This window comes from Mastigoproctus giganteus, chromosome 8 (genome assembly GCF_048544385.1).
Source record: "Mastigoproctus giganteus isolate SK-2022 chromosome 8, ASM4854438v1, whole genome shotgun sequence".
Taxonomy (NCBI): domain Eukaryota; kingdom Metazoa; phylum Arthropoda; class Arachnida; order Uropygi; family Thelyphonidae; genus Mastigoproctus; species Mastigoproctus giganteus.
Genome location: NC_143582.1, coordinates 29,794,068 through 29,821,410, shown reverse-complemented (window position 1 = coordinate 29,821,410; position 27,343 = coordinate 29,794,068). Strand labels below are relative to the sequence as shown.

At 37.4% G+C, this 27,343-nt stretch overlaps 1 protein-coding gene across 1 annotated transcript in view; it reads left to right on the top strand.

The window, feature by feature from the left end:
* Window positions 1-27,343, top strand: part of LOC150081400 (serine-protein kinase ATM-like) — a 313,728-nt gene that overhangs the window by 46,508 nt on the left and 239,877 nt on the right. Inside the window, exons 6-9 of the mRNA XM_090380190.1 lie at window positions 334-505; window positions 6,567-6,729; window positions 16,909-17,090; window positions 17,430-17,642. Coding sequence (XP_090236316.1) covers window positions 334-505; window positions 6,567-6,729; window positions 16,909-17,090; window positions 17,430-17,642 — 730 coding nt within the window. The remainder of the gene's footprint in view (window positions 1-333; window positions 506-6,566; window positions 6,730-16,908; window positions 17,091-17,429; window positions 17,643-27,343) is intronic.

The window sequence follows — 27,343 nt, the reverse complement described above, 5'->3', positions numbered from 1 at the left end:
AATTAACAATAACTGTTCATATCTCTTTCTTTATTGAATTAATAGTGAGTAAGACTGACTAAAAGCAATGCCCAGGGCATTGCTTTTAAGTACTACTGTATTTTATTTTACTTTCAGTAAAGATATATTTTCTGTTAATACAAAGTTTGTGTAGAAACTCCATATATGCTGTAACATTCATAATCTAATCTTTCAATTTTAAAAGATAATTATTTTGTAAAAATTTATATTTGAATTTGTGGATTCCTTTTGTTTAGCAGGAATAATACTAGAAGTATAAGTCATAAAAAATTAGATGTAATAATTTTCTGCGTACAAACTTCTTTTTTTTAGGCTTAATGAAAATCTACTGTGATATGATTTTAAAACCACCACCATCAGTAAATTGGGACAGAGCTCTTTTAGCTCAAGTTCTCAACAGGTTAATTCACAGTGCCTTTTCCTTTTGCGATGTGCATCCTCAGTTCCTCTTTAGTTTCTTTTCTTCAGCACTATCAGGATGTAGGTAAGATTCTAAATTCTCTTTATACATTTCAAAAAAGTACTACAAGATAATTCAAAATTCATACAACTCAAATTATTAATGTTAATTTATTACTGACAACTCAAGAATCTGATTCTGACTTCTACAATAGTAGCATTGGTCATTCCCAAATGTCCAACAGTTGTTGTTGTTTATATGTTAGCTTTTGTCACTAACCAGTAGTATTTTTGTTTACAACATACATATGTTGTAAAAAAAGGGGGATATCCATCATTTTCCTAGGAACAGAGCATATTTTTATAATTGAAAACCCACAATCCCCCAGTTTTTTATCTTTTGGACTACTTTAAAGGAAGTAGCATATATTGACAATCTTTACATATTAGAAGGATTAAAAGTTAGCAGCAGATCAAAAATTTTATGTTTTTTTTATGTAAACCCCAAACACCAGAGGTATTAGAACCTGTAGTACTTAGTACCGTGCTTGGGTTGGAGGTTGAGAAGACGAAAGAAGATATTTGTTGACATTGGACTTGAACTTCTGAAGACTGTAATTTTCAGGAAATACATATGAAGGAAGGTTGTTCCAGAAAACGGCAGTTGAATGAATAAACGAGGAAGATGAAAAGTTGGTTCTGTGAGTTTAGAGTTGGACAGTAAGTGGATGTTGGCTGGTGGTGGCATGTGTTCGGACTGTGTTGAAAGAGAGAGAGAGAGAGTGGGAATTATAGAAGCCAATTCAGAAGAACAGTGCACATGGAAGTATCTGTAGTAGAGGCATGCAGCAGAAACAGTACATCTAGGAGACAGCGAATGGAGAGACTTTGTTAAAGATGAATCATTAATTAACCTAACTGCCCTCTTCTGAATGGAATCAAGAAGCCTGAGAGAGGTTTTGGGGGCACCACCCCAGATGTGGGAACAATATTCCATGGCAGGGCAGATTTGCAATTTATACAGAGTGAGCAGCTGTTTGGAAGAAAAGTAACGCCGAGAGCGAAAGAGAAAACCAAGTTTTTTAGATGCAGAGGAAGAATATTTGTAATGTGCTTGTGCCAAGAGAGATTAGAAGTCAGAGTTATCCCCAAAAGAGATATATCATTTTGCCTAGAAATCAGTGTCACTAAAGATAAGCATAGGAGCAGAAGAATCCTTTTTGCGAGATATAAGACAAGACTGAGTTTTAGAAGGGTTGAAATCAACTAAGTTGTCTTTACCCCACTTGAGAATTACCTGAAGATCGATATTTAAGGAATTGGTAGCAGATTTTCGAGAAGTTGAAGCTGATTGAGCAGGACAAGGTTTCTCAAAATGGAAAGTGGAATGTAATGTGCTATCATCGGCAAAACTATGGATAGGATTTCCGGTCAATGGAAGAAGGTCATTAATATACAAGAGGAAAAGAGTGGGGGAAAGAACTGAACCTTGGGGAACACCGGTAATGGTGGAGAAGTTAGAAGACAGAGAGCCATCTACCATCACCCTCAGTGAGCGATCACAGAGAAAACTGGATAACCAATTACTAAAAACAGTTGGCAAACCATAAGATGGAAGTTTATTTAGAAGACCTTTATGCCAAACAAGATCAAAAGCCTTTGAGATGTCAAGAGCAACTACTTGTGTTTCACCTAACCTTTCCATTGAATTAGTCCATAAATAGGTAACATAAGCCAGAATATCACCAGTGGATCGACACTGATGGAATCCATACTGACGATCGTTGATCACACGGAAGATTTCTAGGTAGTTTAAGAGTTGGCGGTTAATTGATTTCTCCATTACTTTAGAAAGAGTAGAAGTAATTGCAATGGGACGATAATTGGATGGGAGGGATTTGTCACCCTTTTTAGGAACTGGCTGGATATGAGCAAATTTTCAAGCAGAAGGAAAAACACCTTTGGAATAAAAAGTGAAAAAAGGCGGCAAAGAATAGGAGTAAGTTCAGGAGCACTGGTTTTGAGAACAAGTGGCGAAATACCATCGGGACCTGGAGCTTTCTTAGCATCAAGATTCGTCAAAATCCTTCTGACATCCTTTTGACGGAAGACCACAGGGGGCATTGAATGGAGTGTGTTGGAATGGTGGGAAGTGTTTTACCAAGATCATTAATACATGAGTTTGAAGAAAAATGGGATGCTAGGAGGTCAGCTTTATCCTTGGCTGAAGTGACAACAGAACCATCTGGTTTGGACAGAGGTGGGAGCAGAGATGGGCTAAAGTTGTGGCCAATAGCTTTGTCAAGAGACCAGAATGCTTGACTACCATTAGGTAAAGAAGCAAGTTTTCTACTCTTAGCCTGTTCAAACTCTAGTTTGAACTGATTAATAACTCCTTTACAATTGTTGCGAGCTTTGGTGTACGTAGAAAATGAAACTAAAGAATTAGAAACAAGCCAATTACGATATGCAATATTCTTCTCTTGAACAGCCTTAGCATATTTATTGGAAAACCAAGGTTTAGATAAAGGACGAGATTTTAAAGTGGAGTGTGGGATAAAGGATTCCATTCCTGCAAGAATAATTTCACTGACACGATCTGAGCAAACATTGACATCAGAAGTTTTGAAACAGTAATCCGACCAAGGAAAAGAAGAAACGGTCTCGCAGGTCATTCCATTTTGCATTCTTGTAATGCCAAACAACAAGAGGTTGGGAATAGCCATGAGATAAAGGTTCCATTGGAGAAGAGACAATTACCAAGTTGTGATCTGAAGTGCCTAACGGACCTCTCATTTTGACCATATACTTAGAAGGGTTGTTTGTGAGAAAAAGATCAAGCGTATTGGCTGTATGATTAGGATTGTCCGGTATTCTTGTAGGTAAATGAACAATCTGTGCAAGGTCATTAGTAATTTCCAAAGTCTCAGCATCTTGACCAGCTGGGTCGGTGTGACTAGAAAACAGAAGCCAGCTGGAGTTGTGAACATTAAAATCACCAAGAAAAATTACCTCACTGTTAGGAAAGTTGGACTGGAGAAAGTCAAGTTGCAAAGAGAGGAAGTCAAAGAGCTCCAAGTGATTAGTGGAGTTATGAGAACGGTAGAGACAACAGATGAATTTGACAGAATGAGGTAGAGAGATTTTATGCCAGAGAAGATCAAAGAGAGGAGATTCCAAATTGCCAAGTCTTTGACAGGGAATATCAGAACGGACATATGCACAAGTACCACCTTTGAGCCGAAAGGAATCATATAGTGAATAATTTGAGCATCTGAGATGAGCAGTAGTTGAATCAACTGATGACTGAGATTCTGTCAGAAAAAGTACATGGGGTTTGGCAGACTGCAAGTGGAAATGGACATCGTTGAGATTAGAATTGAGACCACGTATATTTGTGAAATGAATTAGGAAGTGCTTGGGAGGTTTAGATCTTTTCGCAGATAAGCTTGCTCTATTAGTTTGACAATTCATGGTGTATTCAGTAGTAAGAAAAAGTGAGTGGGACATGCTGTATGAAGTAATGAAATTTTTGGATATGGCGTACACATGGTAAGAATGTACCCAGATCCTTGACATAACGTGGCCTCAACAATGCTCCCCTCATACACACTACTTAGACTCCCTCCAGTCACTATCTGGCAGAGTAGAGGTAGCAAGATTATACACTAGCTGATCCGGAAGCCTCCTAGAGAGTTACCAATAGGTTCAGTCTGGTATACTAACTTGCGGCCAGCCTGCGAACACCGTTTTAGAGCTGCACCCTTGAAATGTAAGGAATATTGGATCTTGCCATGATGTTCATCATAACCTCAGAAGTCATTAATCATACTGCATGATGACAATAACTGTTCAAATTATATATCAAGTCTCATCAAAGAAAAGCATGAAAAAGATTAAGAAGATGGTGAAAGAGTTTACTTACATTGTGGAGGAAGCAATTTATTGCAATTTATATAAATGCTGATTACTGAAATAAATTTCAATAATCAGCATTTATTGCAATTTCTGTTATAATTATATTTATAATAATAATTGAACTAAAACTGAAAATATACTATGGGTCACACGTGTCTTATGAATTATCCTGTATATTGCAATTCATTATAGTATATTAATAATATATTTTAATTTGTTTTTAATATTATAACATAATTGATGAGCGGAGATGCAAATTTTTTTTATGCTTTTGACAGGATAACTTTCAGACTTTTTAAGTTGAGCTTTATGTCAGTTTTTAAGAAATTCAGTTTATAGGGAGCAATTAATATTTTTAATATATTTCCGATGAATGTATTAAAAAACTTTAAAAATATAATATTTGAAAATAACAGTTAAATTTTTATCTTCTAAATCCACAGTGCAAGCTCCAAATAAAGTCATATGAGCAGGCATGCCAATGCATTTCATACAGCACTTACTATTTTTTTAATAGTTTAAAATGAGTCAGAATAAAGAATAAACATTTATAAGTTTATTTGAGGTGGTAGATGACTTTCATCAACCGGTGAAATACCACCACTTTGCTTATTGGAGGCTTGAAGTGGTAAAACCCATGTTTAGTCTCTAGAGCAAAGTTTCCGGTATCCCCCCCCCCATACTTCTCCTTCATCCCATGCACGGTACTAAGTACTATAGGTTTTGATACCTTTCGTGTTTGGGGGTTTCATAAAAAAAAAAAAAAAAAAAAAATTCTTTATTCTGACTCACTATTGGATACTAAGAGCAAATAGTATCTTTAATAACAGCAGTCTTTTTATTAAAAAAAAAAATTCTGACTACCTCAAGTTCATTGTGCACCATTGCAAAGCAAAAGAAATTGAAGAAGATGCCAAATCTTTATAGGAAAATTGTACATTGTTGGATGCTTGGCACATTTTATACTCAGATCACATATTTGATATTTTTATGGCTTGTATGTTTTCTACTTAAGAAACAATCAATGGTGCAAGTCCATACTAGGCGCATCTGTAGCCAGGTGGGAAGAAGCAGCAGTGAGTAGCACACGCTTCTTGATTAGACCGGGGTTTGAGCCCGTCACCACCAAATACGGAGGATGCGGAAAGGTCAGGAATGACCACCGCATATTCACGGAGCAATATGGCCTTAGTCGCTAATGCTCCTAAAAAAAAAAAAAAAAACCAAGTCCATACTGGACACATTAAAATTCATACTGATATAAATTCTAATAGGTGTTTTTATATTTAAATTTAAGAAGTTGGCAAACTGGGTGCAATTACATGCTTGCTGTTGATAAACATATCAACATTATTTTGCAGTTCAAATTTTGTAGTAATATGTAATCTGACAATTAAAAAGTTTAAAAATACATATAGTAAGACTGATTTATTTATAATGAGATCTCACTTGGCAGGTTACATTATAAATATCCTCATTCTTAAAATTTTTGTACATTCATTCAGTCTTTTATTTTTTTTTTTGTCTTAGAAGTATTGCAAGTGACCGATCTACATGTAAATATGATTCATCTGATTCATCGCATCTTCGTTGGGGCTGGAATTTGTTTGATGCTAATGTTCTCTCCCCCTCACTTAGTGATGTCATCTAAATATATTTTATAATATTATCATAATCATTTTTTCCTGCAGAAACATGCTATTTTACCAAATTCTAAGTGCACTATAGTTGTAAATTTTGCATTTACAACTATAGTGCATTTAGAATTCAGTTTAAAAAATGAGGCATGCATTCCAAAAGAATTCTACCAAAAGCAGAGTTTAACAAATTGAAAAGGTGACTAGGTCTTTTCCAGGTTTCTGAAAAGCCCTGATGTTGGATATTCAAGTAAGAATATCCAGAGGAACTTTGGAAAGTACTGTACCAGAAGGTTTGTAATCCAATGTCAAACATATAGTTGATATTTTTGCACAGTAATAAAGAAAACTATTAGTTATATATCTGATGGTGTACAAGAAATGCAGTGTCACATAAAAATAAAATGAAAATTCACTCAGAGTGACATGTGATTTGTTACTATGAAGATAATTTAGCATAATATTTTCCAGTTTTGTATATTTCAATGACTATTTTAAAATTATATTTAATGTTAATGTTCAGATTAAAAAATTAAGTTTTTGCATTTTTAACTTTTTTATTTCTTTTGTGGAAAAAATCTTTTTTAATAGGTTAGGAAAGGCAAATATTTATCACGAGCAGCTTGTGTCTTCTCTAGTTGAGATCTGTAACCATGCTAGTTTTGATTGTCGTATGCAGTTATGTCAAATTGGTGAAGCAGTTCTAAAACCTTTAATTTATTTGTGGAATTCTAAGCCTACAGAATTAACAAAAGTATGTACCACAAAGTGTATATATTAATACTTGTTATATAAGTATATAATCTGCCATCTAAACAAAAATAATAGTTTTGAGAAAGAATTTTTAAAATGTTTCCTTAAACTGAGATGTTGAAAGCAGTTTTTGGATGTTTCCTAAACTGTTCTTAATTTCAGGATTATAGAAACTGTTTCATAATATGTTTGATGGCTAGAAAAACTTTTGAGCATATTGAACTTTTTTTGTCTTTGAATAGCATCTTTTATGGGCAAAAGATGGCATTACTTGATAAAACAAAAGCAAATAATACCCATAATCTTAATCCAAGGTGTAAGCAACATGGCTGCTGGACATTTGATGTTCAAATAATGCAGTGCAATTTTAAAGTAGTACTGAAAATCCAAGGGTTAGTGTGAAGTTCAGAGACAGTGGAGATGGTTGTTTTTGCAGACTACATGAGTTTGCCACAAAACAGTCATTGCAAAGAAAAATTCAGTTCAGGATAAATATTTTATTAATTTAACTTCTAACGTTACTGTATAAACAATTAAGATTTTCAGTTCTTGTATATTTAACAACCCTAACACAACCCTTGAAGTTTTTTAGGCTCTCTTCCCTGATATTAGCTACCCGCTCACGTGAAACGTTTCTGCCCCCAGAACATCTAGATAATACGTCCAGTTGGGATAGCAGATAAGAACTCTTAAGGTATGTGCAAGAGTTACTTTGACCAATATTATCAGATAAACGCGTGTCAGTATTACCTAACTAGCAGTTTCCCTGAACCTTTAAGGTATTCTCAATAATACTGGCAAAAACGTTTGCACCACCTTTGTTTAAGTGTATCCTGTCTCTACAAAACAAATTCCTTCTACGAGAAGCAAGTGCTTCTAGTATTGCAACTGTGATCGATGAAAACAAACACAATATTGTCATACTTCAAAGTGAGGATGAACAATTGCAGCCTTTTTTCTCCAAAAATCTGAAGTGAAAAAGCAGGAACCAACTAATAAAAGACCAAAATGAAAGTATGATGACAGTTATTTGAATTTCGACTTTATATGTGTTTTGGAAATGAAGATGCTCCTGATGCACGGTGCGTCGTATGTAATAAAATATTAGCAAACAGTTCTTTGGCTCCCACTAAACTTGTGTTTTGTAAGTGTTCCGTAAATATATTGCGAGATGAAAAGTGTTCCGTAAATATATCGCGAGATGAAAAGTGTTCCGTAAATATATCGTGAGCTGAAAAGTGTTCCATTACTAAAAATGTTTGGGAAATGCTGCTCTAGACCATGTGAATAGTAAAAGATATTGAATTGTGAATACCCTTCAGCTACTCTCCAAGATTTACTAGATGACAGATGCATAAATTATTATTAAGGTATTATTATCTATTAATAATACCTTAATAATAATTATTATTGTGTGCCATGCCAATAACAAAAAACTTATTACTTCATGTCTGGATGAATAGCTCTTGCAGGACTTCCCCCACACCACACAGCTCTCATATGCAGATGACCTGGTTATCGTTGTTGAGGGCCCTACTCATGCAGCTATTGAGACCAGAGCCAACACAGTCTTGAATTCCCTGTCAGTTTGGGCTGAAGAGAATAAGCTGGAAATCTCTACAGATAAAAGCAGAACTCTGCTTCTCAAAGGCCGTCTTGACATCAACAGACCACCAACCATTCATTATAAAGGACATGCACTCAAGAATCAACGTTCATTCAAATATTTAGTTGTCACCCTAAATGATCGCAGAACTTTCATACCACATCTAAAGTCCATGAAAGAGAAGGCCAAAAATTATATCAATATGCTTGCTTGCTTGACCCGCAAAGACTGGGTCTTAAGGGACCTGCACTCGACCTTCTTTATTCAGCTGTTTTTGTACCGTTCGTAACATACTCCGCCGCTGTCTGGTTCCATCGTTTGTCCATCATCAGCACTAGGAACGTTATTCTGCAGATACAGCGGTTGATGTTATTAAAAATGACTCGGGCTTGTAGAATGACCTCAACAGCAGCACTACAAGTATTAACAGGTTGTATCCCCTTGACCTCCAACGGCCTTCACAGCGCTTTCACATGTCATCAGAAAGAACAAAGAAACTGAATTCCTGGGGATAAAAATTATTGTCGATGCAGATCCGAAACAAGAACTTCGGCGTACTTGGCAGGAACTTGTTTCCCTCTGGCAAATCTGTTGGGATGATTCCACCAAAGGCAGTACTACCAAGCTATTTCTACCTAGTGTCTCCTACCTCAACAAACAAAGACTTGTCTGGTTCTTTCCTAATTTACATGCTACCTTTCTTCTGACAGGACATGGGTCATTCAAAAAGCGACTTCAGGACTTTGGGCTTGTAAACGATGCCCATTGTGTGTGTGTGGAGAACTGGAGGATTGGCACCACGTAATGCACTCGTGTAACATCTACCTGGACCTACGTAATCAACTGCTACTGAATATAAATTTACTCACACTCAGCCCGGAAAGCAACCTGTTAAAATCAAAAGAAGCGTTTTTGGCTTTTAGCAGGTATGCCTCAGCAGTCTTCAAAAGGTGTTGGTATCATCTCTCCACGTCTGATCCCACAACATAGACATCCACACCAGACGTTCCTAACGCTATGATCTCTCCTCGTACCTGCTCTTCCCTCATCATTGGCCACTATCAGAACTGAATGAACATGTAACTGGACATCTTCCATGTTGGAATGACAGCACTGAACTGATATAAATCAAACTCAGACACTTCCCATTGCACTTTCCCAACTTTGCAGACCTTCCTTGTTCTGCAAGCTGTCTTCCTTTCCCTGGCCTTCAGTGGGCTCCCAGACCAGGGGTGATTCCTACTTCTCTCTTCTTTCCACTGGAGGATGCCTTCTTTTCTCATCCTCCTCCTTTTGCCTACTTTGACTCCACCACTTCTACTATCTTCCCCACTCTCTTCCCTCTTTTTTTTTTTTTTTTTTTTTTGTTTTGTCTCCATCCAGAAAGCTCAGGTGATCCTGGCGGAGATCAGCCAGAGTATGAAAGCAGCCTGGCTTACTTCCCAGTGGTGGTGGCGGGCAACGTAGGGTTCCACTGGTCCCTGTGGCCAAGTAGCCAGAGACACAACAACAGAACATTGCATAAACCAGACACTACACTTTTTATGGCTTATGCAGTAGTTCTGCATTCCATTACAGAGTACATACAGCACAGATGTGGAAAATCACAGGTGGCACCTAACCCTAAATACTATGCCACTATTACTTCATGTATACTACCCTCGAAAAGAGTATCTGGGCACCCGTGAGTCTCACACTGATGTTACTGCAACTTCAATCTGAGATGAATGGTGGTTCTGTATCTTGCTCTATATGTTGGTTTCTCTCTTTGGCCACTATGACCCACTCTGCTCTCTTGGGTAAGCTTTCTATCAATGAACAATAGACTGCAATGGGTATTGTCCTCCATTCTTCCCTGTAGAAAAGTGACTAGTTGAGCTGCTTAAGCAGAACACATTTGTCATTCCAGTTCATGCTAGGGGTTACATAAGGTTCAAATCAGGAATCTGTGCCAGCTGTTCCAAATTTTGTACATTCATATCCATTAACCATTCTCGTAGGCATTAGTCTCTTGAAATAAATGCGAGTCTGTACTAAAAAAAATGCCACATCATAGGGAGAATGTAATTGTCTGCAATGATAAGCTAGCTGTATGCATTTGTGATTCCTAATGCAACCATCACAAGTTTTTGGTCACACCATGAAAAATAGCTCCATACCATAATCCTCACCTCCTCCAAACTTCAGTGCTGGCACGATGCACTCTGGCAACAGGCATTCTCCCAAGCATCCTCCACACCCACACCTGCCTATCTGATTGGAATAGGGTGTAGTTTTTGTTGTTTTTCTTTTTATTTATTTATTTTTTTTGAAACAAAGGGGTAACCACTGCCCATAGGCAAATCTGCAAAGTTTCATTTACTTGATTGGACTCTTCATTACATATCATGATAGTACAACATTTATTCAATGAAATAAATGACTCCTCATTACATATCATGATAGTAAAACATTTATTCAGTGAAATAGAATTTATTGTGAAAAAGCTGCAAAACAAAGTTTTGGCAATTCTTGATAACTGTGAGTATCCTGTGTTCTCTCTACATTAACTACAGAAAAATTAGACTTTTTTTCACCACCAGTGCTTTTTTTGGGACAGTACGCAACAGTACGGCATACTGGCACCTTTATTAACAGTGACGTGTGATATTTGGATGCAGTGCACTTCGAAATTTCTAATATTCGTAATTTTTTTCACATGTTTACCTACTATTCAAATAAGCTTAAAATTATTTAACTAAATTTGCATTTTTTACTGTCTATTTTTAAGATATTTTCATAAAACTGTATAACCATTTTTTAAATTCTAAATTACTCGGTCGGGCCTCTGTTTAACGAAGTCCTTTTATAGCAAATTATTTTGAATTCCCCTTGGAAGTTACATTTAAAATAGTTTCCATTGAGCGAAGAAAATTTTCATATGGCGAACAGATTAAGAGAGAATTAACTCGGTATGCACTGCTCGCATTTCTGGCCATCAGGCAATTAGTGCTGCTTCACGAATTAAGAGAGCTAACGCATTCTACAACTTAGTGGTACCTGTTAAAACCTATCTGACCACATGTCCCACATACGAAGGAGTCGTGCTAGTCAAGAGTGAGCAGATCGTGTATTCCCAATGGGCTCTGGCCCACCTTCTACTGCAGTGGTGTCCATTAAGTACAATACACAATTACATACTGGGGCCATATTCAAAAAAATTCAGTTAGATATCTTGTTGCATGTAAAAGTAAAATTGAAATATTCAAAAATTTTATTAAGTACAATACACAGTTACATTTACTGAAAAAAACATTTAATGAGAAACTTTTTTTGATAATTAACAAAATTTAAAATGGTGTTTTAGTTCACCTTCCTCGCTGGCCGTAGGTTGGACACCTTTGTGAATCAACCATGAGCACCCTGTTTGAGAATTAGAAAAGTGATTTTCTTTTACCCCGACAAATAGCCATCTGTTGTTTCGTGGAAGTGCATTATCCCCATTTTTCCGTAAAATTTCCTTATCTCTGTTTACATGGTCACAGTACCCGAATATCGAAATGACACCGACATTTTGGACAGTTTCAAAAAAAAAGAAAAGGAAAAAATTCAAATTTAAGAACTAGTGACAATACCAATGACGAGAGAAGGAAAACGAGGACAACGAAGGTATTAATCCTTCTAAACATGAATTGTTGGTGTTTAGTGAAAGTGAAGTTAGAAAATTGTCAATTAGGTTACAGTTAAATGAAAGAGATGCAATTCGTTGATTTCGGGGATACCTAATTGATAAGAAGGTTTCAGAAGAATTGAAGCATTTGATGAATGCTCTGAGTACGATACCAATTTCATCAAATGAATGTGAGCGAGGATTTTCACAAATGAATCTGATCGCCAGCCCAACTAGTGCTTCGTTGATGACAAAAATAGTTTCTTCACTATTGTTTCTTAAAATTGTAGGCCCACTGCTGACCAGCTTCGATCCAGCAAAATATGTTGATTCTTGGCTGCTTCGGAAATGTCATTCAGCAACCGACACACAAAGAGGAAGAAAGGAAGTCAGCATAGGATAGGGGTCAGCAACCTGCAGCTCTTTAACTTTACAGCTCACGTGAAGCACAATTTGAAATGGAGTTAGAGGACTTAAAAATGAAGGACATGTGGAGTGCAAGACTAAAATGCCTTAAAACTGAAATTGAGGATTTGGAGAGGCAAAAGGCTGCCCTTGCAATTCTACACAAATGGACGGCGATAGATGACTTTAAAATGCAGACCAAATTGTGTTTCAATGCGTGGAGTAGCTTACCAGACCCATATATAAATTTGAAAATATTTGCGTTTGGACTTCTCTTAATTTTTGGTTCTACGTATTTCTGCGAGCAAATATTTTTGAACATGAATTATATTAAAAGTAAATCAAGAAACCATCGTCTGAACAATGCGAGCATGTTTAATTACGACATACTTGCATGATGTTGGAAGATACTTGCTCAAGAAGTTCATCAGCAAAAGTCACATTAATTTGTACCTATTTGGATGTTTGTTATGTTTTTTCAGTATTAATAAATATTTCAAAATATATATATATTTTTTAATAAACACCTTCCCACTCTATTCCATTTCTTAAACAACTCTGGCCCCCGCCTCCCAACTTGAGCTGAGGTGCGGCTCTTTGGATTCTCTCTTTTTTTTTTTAATTAGATCAAAAATGGCTCTTCACTCAAAAAAGGTTGCCGACCCCTGGCATAGGGTGTCGGATGAGAATTTAATAAAAATTTGGAATATTCTACAAAAACTTTATTATGAATTTATTTTTATTTTTATTTTTATTTTTTTATATACTTGAATAATAAATTTATGCTTAATAAACTGTGTGTTAATACACTTAATTTGTTGTTCTTATTCTAAAAACATTACTACTAAAGTAACAATATCAGGAAAAAAAATTTTCAGAGTACTTTTCATATACTTTTAATTTTCAATTTTTCCTGATAGCAAAAAATGAGTACTGGTACCTATTTTTTTATAAAAAAAAGCAGCACTGACCAATAATTGCTATTTCAAAGATTCAGCTACTAGACAAACATAATTGCAAGTTTTAACATTGTTGCTAAAGATGGGTAATAGAGCACCTACTTCCATATCTGGAGAAAGGATTACAAATTAAGATTGGTATTAAGAGAGCTGTTGCTAATGTGGAATGTATGAAATTGTGTGAAAAAAAAAAAAAGAAAACACAGTGAAAAGTGTTTTTGGAAAGATGATTTTGCTGCAATTGAAAATGAACACATAACCTTAAGTGATGTGGGTAATTCACCACCACCAGTGGTAATGCTGAAAAACTTTTTACTGTAGATGATGACTTGTTTGTATCCCTAAGTCCCATACTAACAGAAATTACTTCTGAATTTTTGAAACAAAACTATTTATAGTTCTAGAATATCCCACAGATGATAAGACAAATTACCACAAGTTGTAGAAAGGGGCGTTTAATTGCAGAATCTGTTTCATGTTTAGATACATTTAAAAGTGCCTTGACGTTGCTTAACAGTATACTGAGAATGATGTACCAGATAAAATGGATTTTAATGAAAATTTCATTTTAAGGTGTTGCGAAAATAAAAAAATGTAATTTAAATTAATGTGTAATTAAAAAACAGGTGTTTGATTGTGCCAGTTATGTGTACTTCATACTCACTTGTTTGTTTTGCTGTATATATATATATTATTTTTTTTTAAATTTTTTTTTCTTACACCATACAGTAAGTCCCCGACTTACATAAGCCCAAGTTACGTAAAATTTTTCACTCAATTTTTTTTAATAGGATTGTAAAATTTAAAACAGTAAAAAAAAATAATAATAAGCAATCAATAATGACAAACACTGCATGCACAAATTGCACAAGTGAGATATGGAGTAACGAGCTTAAAAAATAGGAATGAAGAGAAGATTCTGAAAATTTATTTCTGTTTTTTTTTATATGACTGAAGATTTCAGTGAAGGAGACACACATTTCACCATAATAACGTAAAAACCCACAGAATTCCAGCTATTGGTATTATCGCAAATGCAATAAGATCTAGTTTACAACACTTTTATAATGAATTGCACTAACAGAAAAGCCAAACTGCAAATTGTCTTTATTGTTTTATGGTAGTGACCTCCAGAAACGTGTTTTAGTAAAATGTGAGCATGTGGGCTCGTGTGAGGTGATAATAGTGTGTTTCTGCCTTAACCCTGTGAAATTCTTTAAAGAAAATTCTTTATCATGGTGCTGAATAAGAGAATAAGTGACAGCAGTACTAGTAAATTTACCAAGAAAAGGAAAGCGATTGATTTGGATCAGAAAATTAAAATAATAAGGATGTATGAAAATGGTCAAACATTAACAAGTATCACGCGGAATTTAGATTTGTCAGTGTCTACAGTGTACACAATAATAAAGGACAAGGACAGAATACGAAAAGCAGTGAAGGGATGGACACCAGTGAAGTCAACTGTAATAACCAAGACTACGAAATACATATCAGTTTTTAGAGTACAATTACATGTGTTTTTCCTTCCTTTTATGTTTTCTTTTCTTATTTGCCACTCTGGCTTCTTCTGTTCTGTTCTCAGAAAAAGTTTTTAATTGAATTAATTAAAAATTTATAACTATTTTTCTATATATATATATATATATATATATAACCAATTAATTGAAAAATACAGGGTGTCCGGGCTAGAGGTATCCAAAAATAACCGCTTATAATGCGAGAACCACTCATTATATTTTCTCAAACGAAAGCGCAGTTGATAGGAAATCTCTCCGAGATTTGTTTCATCGCACTGTCAAGGTCACTAGTTCAGGTGCGTTACCAGTAGTCGCGCACTTGCAAAAACGGCATAAGAATGGCTTTTGCCTCAGTCCTTCAGTCGAGATGTGGACACCACTCTGGAAGGTGCAGTGTGTGCTTTGGTTAGCTGAATTTTAATCAGTTACACGTGTTCGACGGCATGCATGAAGGGAATGGAATGTGGATCCTCCCACATCCAGATCCATTCTTCAATGGGATAAGACTCTAACAGAGACGGGAAGTTTGGTTTCACAAACTTGGAAACAACCGAAAAAGCGCGTGACCAGTGAGACTGTGGATCAGGTGCATGAGTCATTCTATAGGGGGCCCACACAAGACAATTAGACTGGATAGTAATGAACTGCAGATTCCTCTGTAAACCATTCATGACATTGTTCACAAAGGCGCCTCCATAGCCAGGTGGGAAGGAGCAGCAGTGCGTAGCACACGCTTCTTGATTAGACCGGAGTTCGAGCCCCTCACCACCAAATACGGAGGATGCGGAAAGGTCAGGGAATGACCACCGCATATCCCGGAGCAATATGGCCTTAGTTGCTAATGCTCCTAAAAACCAAATAACAAACAAACATTGTTCACAAACGTCTCTGTTCCTATAAGTACAAAATTTAACTTCTTCAACACCTTAATCCAGATGATCACCGCTTAAGAGCTGATTCCGCTGCTGAGATGATCAGCCGTATCAATGACAATCCCAATTATCTTGATCTGTTGTTATTCAGTGATGAATCAACCTTTCACATTTGCGGGAAAGCTAACAGACACAATTGCCGCATTTGGGGTACAGAGAATCCTCACCAAGTGATCGAAAATGAAAGGGACACACCAAACGTCAATATCTGGTTAGGAATGCACAAAAATGTCATCATTGGTCCATTTTTTTCATAGAGCCCACAGTGACAGGACACTTACTTTGACATGCTGCAGATCTTTGCTGTTCCACAGAGTCTCCCAGGTTTCAGGTTTTAGCAAGATGGTACTCCACACACTTCCATCGAGATGTTACTATGTTTTTGAACAACACTTTTCCTGGATGTTGGATTGGAAGAGGAGGCCCAACTGCCTAGCCGTGTAGATCTCTGGATATGACTCCATTGGACTTTTTTGCATGGGGCTTTATTAAAGACTGTGTTTGCCAGAGAAAAATTCAGGATTTGGACAATTTGAAACAGCGTATCGTTGAAGTAGTTGCTGTAATAACACCTCAGATTCTGGAAAACACTTGACAAGAGCTCGAGTATCATTTTTGACATCTGTCGAGCTACAAAAGGTGCCTACATTGAACTTTACTAACCTTCATAAAAACTTGGTGAGTTACTCTGTATAATAACAAAAATATTATTTTAATACACTTTATAGATGCTGAGATATATGTGCATATTTTTGAATACCTCTAGCTGGACACCCTGTATATAACTATATTTCTTCATTCTTCTGAGGATATTATGTGGTTTTTATAATTTTAGCATATCAGGGATGTAGTAGCAATATTTTATTAGTCATTCTGAGTTATGTAAAGCTCGATTTACATAAGAATTCCTGGAACATAATCTCTTACATATGTCGGGGATTTACTGTACTATACTGTATTTCATCAGTTTTGTTCATGTAATGACATTCTCAAGTTTTCATCATCCCCTTTGAGTTTGTTATAAATAGGTTCAACTATAGCATGTAAGGTGCTTGTAATTTATACATCTTAAATATTGATTTATTTATTGTTGTTTATTCTAATTTTAGGAAAAAATACTGGAGTTCTTACGAATTCAGCTGGCTTTGCACAATCCTCTTGGTATTAGAACTGTTGAAGAAGGTGCTTTTGCATGTGACCGGACACAATGGAGAAGTTACATTTCAAAAATTTATGATTTAGTTATTACTGAAATGCAGAATTTTTCAAGTAGAAGTAAATATTCTTCTAGGTATGTTTTTATTTCATTACGTTCTAATCATCTGGAATGTGTCTTTTTAGAAACCTGGCACTTTATAACTATTAAATTCAGTTCACATATTACTGAACCACTCTGAATTGTAATTCACAATATTCAACTTGTGGAATTTCAGTTTACTTCAAAGAAATTTATCAATAGAGTTTATAAGTTGTAAAAAAAACTCCTTTGGAAATTTTATTTAATAATATTGAGTGTTTAAAATTTTCTGGAAATGATTATAAATCAAATATTTAAATTCTGAAAAGCAGTACTTCTTTATTGCTATGTGTTTATTATTATGGATACTTATTATATTTTGTTTCTCTGTAGTAAAGAAATTACATTGCGACAAAGCTTTGTGTCAGTTGCAGTTGAAGTATGTCATCAAGTGTCAACAGAAAATTCATCATATATAGAAATAACTCAGTTATCAGATACACAATCTCTAGAAGGTCCTTCTAAGAAACGCAAGTTACAACTTGGAATTCGTTCTATAACAGAAGAGCTTCCACCATTATCAGCATCAATTGGTATTATTCCTTGGTAAGAAATTTTCGTAACCTTAATAATTTTGCAGTGGTTATCCGTTTGATCCAAAAAGTGTACAAACAAGCTTTTGATTGTTTTGTTCTTTCAAGCTGTCTTTCAATCTTTTTTAAAAGACCCAAGTCAAGAGACATCCCCCATTGAGATCTCCACTGCTAAATGTTTGTTGCAGCTCTAAATGTGAGCCTCTTTGCAGGGCTATCTGTAATAGGGATATCCCACAGATCACTAAACATCTCTAAAGTAGTGATTTCAGACTGGGATCTGTTAGAATTGTTTGAACAGGAAATCTTAGAAAAACTTATAGAGAGAAGGGAGTAATTTGGGTTAAGAGACTCTCCACCAGAAAAGATCAGTTCCTCACCCTTGCACATAAACTTATCTTGACCTGTAACACGGGCGCGTCCGTAGCCAGGTGGGAAGGAGCAGCAGTGCGTAGCACACGCTTCTTGATTAGACCGGGGTTCGAGCCCGTCACCGCCAAAAACGGAGGATGCGGAAAGGTCGGGGAATGACCACCGCATATTCCCGGAGCAATATGGCCTTAGTTGCTAATGCTCCTAAAAACCAAATAACAAACAAACAACAAACAAACCTGTAACACACCACAGCGTCCAATTTCCAAGTTGGATATCTGGTATTTAGCATTAGTAAAGGAACATGATGCAAGAAAGCAAGCTTATATAGCATCAGCCAAAAAAAAAAAAAAAAACCTTTTCATTTCACCCATCCACTCGCTACAAATGTATGTCTGGTTCGCTTTGAATCTATTTACACTCTCAACTTCTACAATGACAGATGGAAGTTTGTTCCAGCAATCAACCACCCACTGGCTAAAGGCACACTTCGGCCATCTATCCTACAACTCATCATCATCATCAGCCATTTTCAATCCACTGCAGGATGAAGGCCTCTCCAGAAACTTTCCAGTTCCTTCTGTTTTGTGCAATGGCCATCCATTTACTACCCACAAACTCACGAATTTCATCTGTCCATCTCCGTCGTTGTCTGCCAGGTTTTCTTCTAGCTCCTCTTGGGTACCATTCTGTTATTTTCTTAGTCCATCTGTCATCATGTCTTCGAGCTATGTATCCTGCCCAAGACCATTTTAGTTCTTTAGTTTTGATAAGAATGTCCTTTACTTGAATTTTCTGCCTAATCCATGTGTTTCTTTCTTATCTAACAGTCTGATTCCCAATATAATTCGTTCCATTCTTCGCTGTGTAGTTCTCAACTTCTCTTCCATTCTTTTGGTGAGTGCCCAAGTTTCACTTACATAAGTCATGGTGGGGAGTATACATTGGGATATTGCTCCTCAGTATGTGACTATATTTGCTGAATGCTATCCATCCAAAATTTCCAGCCCTTTATCATTATTACAGCTAATGACTTGTCCCAGATAAGTGTAAAGTAAAGTGTAAAGTGTATTTAGGGTCATACGGCACCAGGGGTTCCCCCCATCTCCGCATTGTTTACATTGTGATGGGTGTGCCAGTTTGCTGGAAATGCCAGAGATTTAAAAGTGTATGGATATTGTACATGTGTTGTGTAGTGTCGTGTACCGTTGTTCATCTGGTCATTTAGCCGCTGGACCCCTACTGAGGCCCAATGTTGCCCCACTTTAGCCCCGTGGAGGCAGACCAGGTACACCAGTATTATAATTATTTACTCTGGCAGGTCCCGCCACCTAATTTCCTTAGATTTCAGTGGCTAGGACCTAAAAAAAAAAAAAAATGCCGATATGCGACATACAAAAATGCATATGCATACACATCAATTGGTATAGGTTAGTTCGCGTGGTGAAGGCGCTAGAATGAGAAGCCGAGAGTTTTGGGCGAAATTTATTTTGATGGTTAAATTTGGATTGTGTGGGACTGTCGCTTGCGTATAGTTAGAGTGGGGGAAGGGAGGCTGAAGATTGGGGGGATATAGTCAGAGAAGGAGCCGATAGGGAAGGTAGCTCCAGCTTGCAGTGGGGCATGCCCATGCCCCACCAGAAAGAAGAGAAGGGTGGTTGGGGTTAAGGAGATGGCAAGCCGTCTCCCTCCCCCACCGGGGAAGGGGAGTAATAGTGGGCCAGACAAGGGAGCTGACCCAGATCGCCAATAGGGCGTGAAGGCTTGTGGCTGCGAAGTGGTCGTCTATCATCAGTGGCCTACCATCCAGGGCTAATGGAATTCTCTCAGGCTTTCTTGTCAGGTCCGTACAGCGACTGTGCAGGTTCTTCTTCATCTTTTGGTGAGAGTCGCTCATGGGACTGAGTTCCGTCCGTGTGTTAGTTGAGAAGGATTTTCATCACGGTTGAAGGTCCAATCACGTCCATTTGTTTTCTGTGAAGCACGACAGCTGCTTGGTCATTAGTATTTATAGATTGGCCAACGCCCCAGCTGTGGGTTAAAAGAGTCAGATCTTTATGATCACTGTTTGTGGGATCTGTTCTCGTCATAGTGGCAGTCTTTACATGTTCATTTCTGTGCTTTGGTCCCAACCTGGGTATGCACAGTCATTTGCATGCTATAGGTTGGACTTGTCTTGTAGTCGTGGTTTCTCTGTGAACCCTATGGCCTGTCCGGGAGTGAAAGTCGGGTTGTTTGGATTCAGTCAGTATGGGGAAATAGGGATTCGAGACTCCTGTTTTTGTTGTGCTGGTTATTCTGCAGGTCAGTGCGGCTTGGTGTGGTCGTACAAGCAGTGAGCTATGTTGGTTCTGGTTGCTCAGGGTTAAGTATATGACTCCGCCTTTTCAATTACTGCTCCTTCAATCATTATATCCCTTTCTGTGGCATACTTGTTCATCATTACTTTTGTTTTAGCCATATTCATCTTTAGTCCAAAATCCTTACTAACTCTGCATAACTGATAAAGATTTTCTTCTAATTCTTTGGGATCGTGGCTTATGACCACAGTGTCATCTACAAATCATAAATGGTTTAGGTACTCTCCATTCACATTGACTCGTTTCTGCAACCAGTCTAATCTTCTGAAAGCTTCCTCAAGGGTAGCAGTAAACAATTTCGGAGATATTGTGTCTCCTTGTCGAACTCCTTTCTCAATTTTAAATTTACTACTGTCTTTGTCTAGTCTAATAAAGAAGGTAGCATTCTCATATATTTTCTTCAAAATCATAATATATGGGGTATCTATGCCTTATCTTTCCAGTGCCAGAAATATTGCCTTATGCTGTATGGAGTCAAATGCCTTTTCATAATCCACAAATGTCCAGTATAATGGTGTTTTATATTCATTTGCTTTCTCCATTAGCTGTGACATTACGTGAAGGTGATCCATATTTGAAAATCCTGTCCTAAACCAGCTTGCTCTTTCGGTTGATTCTCATCAAGTATTCTTTCTAATCTGTTAGTAATGACCCTTGTGAACAACTTTTAGATGTGGGATAACAAGCTAATTGGTCTATAATTTCCAATTTCTGATTTATCTCCTTTGTTATGCAGGAAAACTTAGGCATCACACCTGTTCTAATGCATTTTGTGAAGAGTCTTGCCAGTTTTTGTGTCATGTCTCTTCTTCCCAATTTTAACAACTACAGTAACTTCATCTTCCCCTGGGGATTTGTTATTCTTCATTTTCTTCAATGCATGTTCTACCTCATCAGGAAGGATATCAGGTATGTTGTATGTGAATGCTAATTTGCAATCCATCTTCTCCATTGCTGGCATCATTCCCTCGTTCCTTGTATAACTCTTTATAGTAGTCTTCTGCTATTTGAATTATGCCTTCTCTGCTATTTATATATACCATTGCTATTCTTCAGTTTCAGTATCATTTGTCTTTCTGTATTACTGCTCATGGCTACTGATTTAAATCCTTTGTTTTCCCTAAATGCTTGTTCTACTTTTCTTGTGTTAAATTTTCTTATGTCCTCTCTGAGTCTCTTTCTAATGGCTTTGCATAAATCAGTATACTCAATTTTCTCCTTGTCAGTGTTTTTCTTGCACTTCATTTGTCATATTTGGTTCATCATGACAAGTGTTTCTTGACTAATCAACTGTCTTTCCTCAATTTGAATTTATGCCCTCTCAGGTGATAATTCTGAGAAAGAGGAAGAATTTGATCAGCATTGAGCATGCTCAAACTATTCAAGGCGTTATACATCTCAATCAGATCACCTCGCAGGTGCCTAGTCTCCAGGCACTGTAATTTGCAAAACTTAAACCTTTATTTGTAAGAGCAACCCTTTGTTCCATTCAATAATCTTGTTACCCTTTCTCTGTACTCGTTCCAGCAGCTATACATCCTTACTTAAAATGGTGCCTCCAGACCTATATACAGTACTCAAGGTGTGGCCTGACCATTGCCTTATAGAAGGGGATAATCACCTCCTTATCCCTTCTAGAAAAATTCCTGTATATCATTGACAAGACACCATGAGCTACTCTTGCAGACTGTCTGCACTGCTCAGAAAACTTCATATCTGCCTGCACAATTACCCACGGGTCCTTTTCACTCTCTACCAATGTCAACGTAGTACCACACAGTTGATACGTTACACTGGGGTTACTACTTCCCATATGCAGTACTTTACATTTGTCAATGTTAAACTTCATTTGCCACCTCTCAGCCCATCTGCTGAATTTTTCTAGATCCTATTGCAGCAGCGTACTGTCATTAGTGTCTTTAACAACCTTGCCAACCTTTGTATCATCTCCAAACTTGGATATTATGTCTGATATACCAGGATCAATATCATTAATAAATACAGAAAACAACAATTGTATCCAATCAAATTGGTCAAACAAGAACTCCCCTTAACAAACCCATGCTGTGTCCAAGCTATAACTGAAGTCTTGTTGAGATGATCCTGCAGTGCCTGTTAATTTATATGTATCCCACGCATTTTTCTTCTCTGCCACATGTCTTTTTAACCAGTGCCTCCATTAATTTCCCTGGAACAGAAATTAAAATAACAGGTCTTTAATTACTTGTGTCTCCATTTGATCCTTCTTTGTGAATTAGGGACACATTTGCACATTTCCAGTCAATGGGTACCTCCCCTGAGTCCAAGGAAGCTCTCATAATTATGGCTAAGGGTTTGCTTACTTCCTTTGCTGCCTCCTTTAATATAACTGGATAGATCCCATCCACCCCAGATGCCTTTCTTATGTTTATCTTCAACAATTTCTCCTTGAATTTGCTCTCAGTTATTACAAAATCATCTACCTCACTACCAGAGTTTAATTAATCTCTGACATTCCCATCCCTAAATAACTCCTCATAAGTGAATGTAGATGCAAAATATTCATTTAGTTTGTTAGCTACCTGAGTAGGATCATCAGCAGTTGAACCATTGATATCAAGTGGACCAATCGCATTCATCCCCTTCCTTCTAGAGTTTACATAAGTAAAGAACTCTTTGCTGTATTTCTTTGCATCCTTTGCCAAGGATATCTTGTAATCTGCCTTTGTCTGGCTAACCTCCTTTGTGACTTGGTTAAAGATCAACTTATATCTATCATAGCCTTCTGTGTTGCCTGTTAATTTATATGTATCCCACGCATTTTTCTTCTCTGCCACATGTCTCATTAGTTCATCTGACATCCATTTAGGCCTAAACTTTGAAGAATATTTCTTAGTTGGTATGTAAAGACTAGTACTTTCCAAGATAAATTCTTTGTATGCTTCCCATTTTGAATTTGCTGTTGGTAACATCATCAGTTGGTCCCACCATATAGAATTTAAATACTCTCTCAGACCACCGTAGTCATCTTTACGTAAGCAAAAACTCTTCCCTTTACCTATGATGGTAGTTACCTCTTTGAGTAAATCCCACTTCAGCACACTGTGATCACAACCACATAGTGGTTACTTTATCTGCAGATTCTTAATGCATGAAGAATTATTACTGATAATCAGATCAAGAGTATTACTCTCTCTAGTTGCCTCCCAAACATGCTGCTGTAGAAAACAATCATCCAATAAATCCACAAAAGCCATGCTAGTGTGTGAGTGACCATACCACAAATTCAGGTCAGTATCTGGGTAATTAAAATCCCCTATTATGAGACACTCTGATTTACTGTCCCACTCTATTTCTCTGTATAGTTGTTTATTATACTCATGAGAGTCATTAAGCCTTTAACACACTCCTACTCTCGATTTACAGTCCTTGAGGTTGTCACTGACATTCTCTCAGATATGCCCAACAAGCTGTACTTGCTACCTGAGAGTCTGAAACACTGATGGAATTGGTATTCGGGTGACACTTAAGTCAAGTGGACCCAATTTCGGTGAAGTCTGGATGATCTGTGACAGCCAAATCCTCTGCTTGCACCTTCATAATGGTGGGACTGTTAGTAATCCTGGGTGTTAACCCCCATGCACAAGCACACTGTGGGTGACCACACAGGTGTGAACCAATGTAAGCAGGGGTCAAGGTATGGCGGCCACACCACATGGAGGCATCTCCGTAGCCATATGAGCAGGAGCAGCAGTGCGTAGCACACGCTTCTTGATTAGACCGGGGTTCGAGTCCATGATAACCAAATATGGAGGATGCGGAAAGGTCAGGGAATGACCGCCTCATATCCCCAGAGCAATATGGCCTTAGTTGCTAATGCTCCTAAAAATCAAATAACAACAACAACAACACCACATGGAGGAATGCGACCCCTCTGTGTTACCAGGCAATACTAGGTGGTAGCTGACTCTCATCAACTGGTGCAATACCACCACTTTGCTTATTGGAGGGTTGAAGTGGGGGAACCCATGTTTAGTCTCCAGAGCGAAGCTCTCTTCAACTCTTCCCCATCTCTTCCATCATGCAGTATGACTGCTGACTTTTGAGGTTATGATGGACATCATGGCGAGATCCAATCCTCCTTACATTTTGAGGGTACAGCTCTAAAACGGTGTTTGCAGGTCGACAGCTAGTTAGTACACCAGACCAAACCTGTTGGTAACTTTTTAGGAGGCTTCCAAATCAGCTAGTGTAAAATTTTGTTACCTCTACTCTGCCAGATAGCGACTGGAGGGAGTCCGAGTAGTGTGTATGGGGGGGGGGCATTGTTCCTGCCATATTATGTCAAGGACCTGGGTATGTTCTTGCCATATCCAAAAATTTCATTACTTCATACAGCATGTCCCCCCCCAACTTTTTCTTACTATTGATTAAACCATGAATTGTCAAACTAATAAAGTAAGCTTATCTGCAAAAAGATCTAAACCTCCCAAAACACTTCCTAGTTCATTTCACAAATATACTTGGTCTCAATTCTAATCTCAACGGCGCCTCCGTAGCCAGGTGGGCAGAAGCAGCAGTGCATAGCACATGCTTCTTGATTAGACCGGGGTTCAAGCCCGTGACCACCAAATACGAAAGGTGCGGAAAGGTCAGGAAATGACCACCGCATATCCCCGGAACAATATGGCCTTAGTTGCTAATGCTCCTAAAAACCAAATAATAAAAATAACAATAACTAATCTCAACGATGTCCATTTCCACCTTCAGTCTGCCAAATCCCATATACTTTTTCTGACAGAAGCTCAGTTATCAGTTGATTTAATTACTGCTCATCTCATTTGCCCAAATTATTCGCTGTATGATTCCTTTTGGAATTCAAAGGTGGTACTTGTGCATATGTCTGTTCTGAATTTCCCTGTCAGAGACTTGGTAATTTGGAACCTCCTCTTTTTGATCTTCTCTGTCTTAAAATCTCTCTACCTCATTCTGTCAAATTCATCTGTTGTCTACATTTCTCCCCACTCCATTAATCACTTGGAGCTCTTCGACTTCCTCTTTTTGCAACTTGATTTTGACCAGTCCAACTTTCCTAACAGTGAGGTAATTTTACTTGGTGATTTTAATTTTCTCAACTCCAGCTGGCTTCCATTTTCTAGTCACACCAACCCAGCTGGTCGAGATGCTGAGGTTTTGCAATTACTAATGACCTTGCACAGATTGTTCATTTACCTACAAGAATACCAGACAATTCCTAACCATACAGCCAACACGCTTGATCTTTTTCTCACAAACATCCCTTCTAAGTACATAGTCAAAGTGAGTGGTCCTTTATGCACCTCAGATCACAACTTGGCGATTGTCTCTTCTCCAATGGAGCCTTTATTTCATGGATATTCCCAACCTTGTATTGTTTGGCATTACAAGAATGCAAAATGGGGTGACATGCCAGATTTCTTTCCTTCTTTTCCTTGGTCAGATTACTGTTTCAAAACTTCTGATGTCAATGTTTGCTCAGATCGTGTCAGTGAAATTATTCTTGTAGGAATGGAATCCTTTATTCCACACTCCACTTTAAAATCTCGTCCTTTATCTAAACCGTGTTTTCCAATAGATGTGCTAAGGCTGTTCAAGAGAAGAATGTTGCATATAAATTGCAGCATCTGAAAACTAGGCACCTGCAAGGAGACCGGATTGAAGTGTTTATAAGGCTTTAAATGGAGTGAAGTAGCTAATGGTGGTATCCTTACTCTTTCTAGGGCAACACACGTAAGGAGACATAAATTTAAATTGAGAAAGGATAGTTGCACGATAAATATGCAAAAATTTGCTTCCAGCCAGAGAATTATGATTGTTCAAAAAACTATTTTATGGAAGTGAGTACTTTTGAATAAATTTAAGAAAAGAATAGACATACTGTTATAGCAGATGAGGTGGTTATTTTTCCAGCTGATGCTGTATAAGTTTGCTTCCTTGCACGTGATGCAAGGAAGCAAGCTAATACTAATGACTGAAAAGTCTTTATCAATTACATAAAACTCATATTGAGTAAAACACAAACTCAAGCACTCAACACACAAGTTGCCATACTACTTGAAAACCCCTGGTATCACAACCATAAATTTTTGTTGAGGAGAGATGGGTATAGAAAAGACGGATATAGATAATATATCCGTCTTTTCTGTATAGATAGAAAAGATGGATATAGATAATATTGGTCAAAGTAACTCTTGCACATACCTCAAGAGTTCTTATCTGTTACCCGAACTGGACATATTATCTAGATGTTCTGGGGGCAGAAATGTTTCAAGTGAGCAGGTAGCTAATGCCAGGGAAGAGAGCCTAAAAAACTTAAAGGGTTGTGTTAGGGTTGTTAAATATATAAGAACAGTAAGTCTTAATTGTTTATATAGTAATGTTAGAAGTGTCGTCAAGGAAATGAGCGAATTCAAACTGCTGGTTAAAACAAGTAACGTGCACATAATAGGGCTTACGGAGACGTAAGCCCTATTATGTCCGAGGTGCCACCCAGAAATTGGGGATGATGAGTTTCGGTACGGCTTGTATAATGTATTTAGGAAGGATAGGGTAGATAGAAGGGATGGTGGAGTAATGCTTCTTATCAGAAGCAGCCTGAGTGCAATGATAGCTTTCCCGGATTCAGATGTTTCACATGCTAGTATAGAGTCTGTATGGTGTGAGATAGTTGGAAACAAAGGTATAATGCGAGTAGGAGTAATCTACAGACCAGGTGATTGTTAAGATTATGACAAAAGCCTCTACATGCAAATGGAATGGGCAAGTAAGCATCAATTTCTTATTATGGGTGATTTCAATTTGCCTCTAATTGATTGGAGTAAATGGGAAGGAAACTCTACATGGGGAACAAAATTTTTAAATCAACTAGATGACTGTTATTTGTATCAACATGTCAGGGAAAGTACTAGAGAAAAGAATATCCTAGACCTCATCATCACCCATGAATCAGATGACATAACAGGGT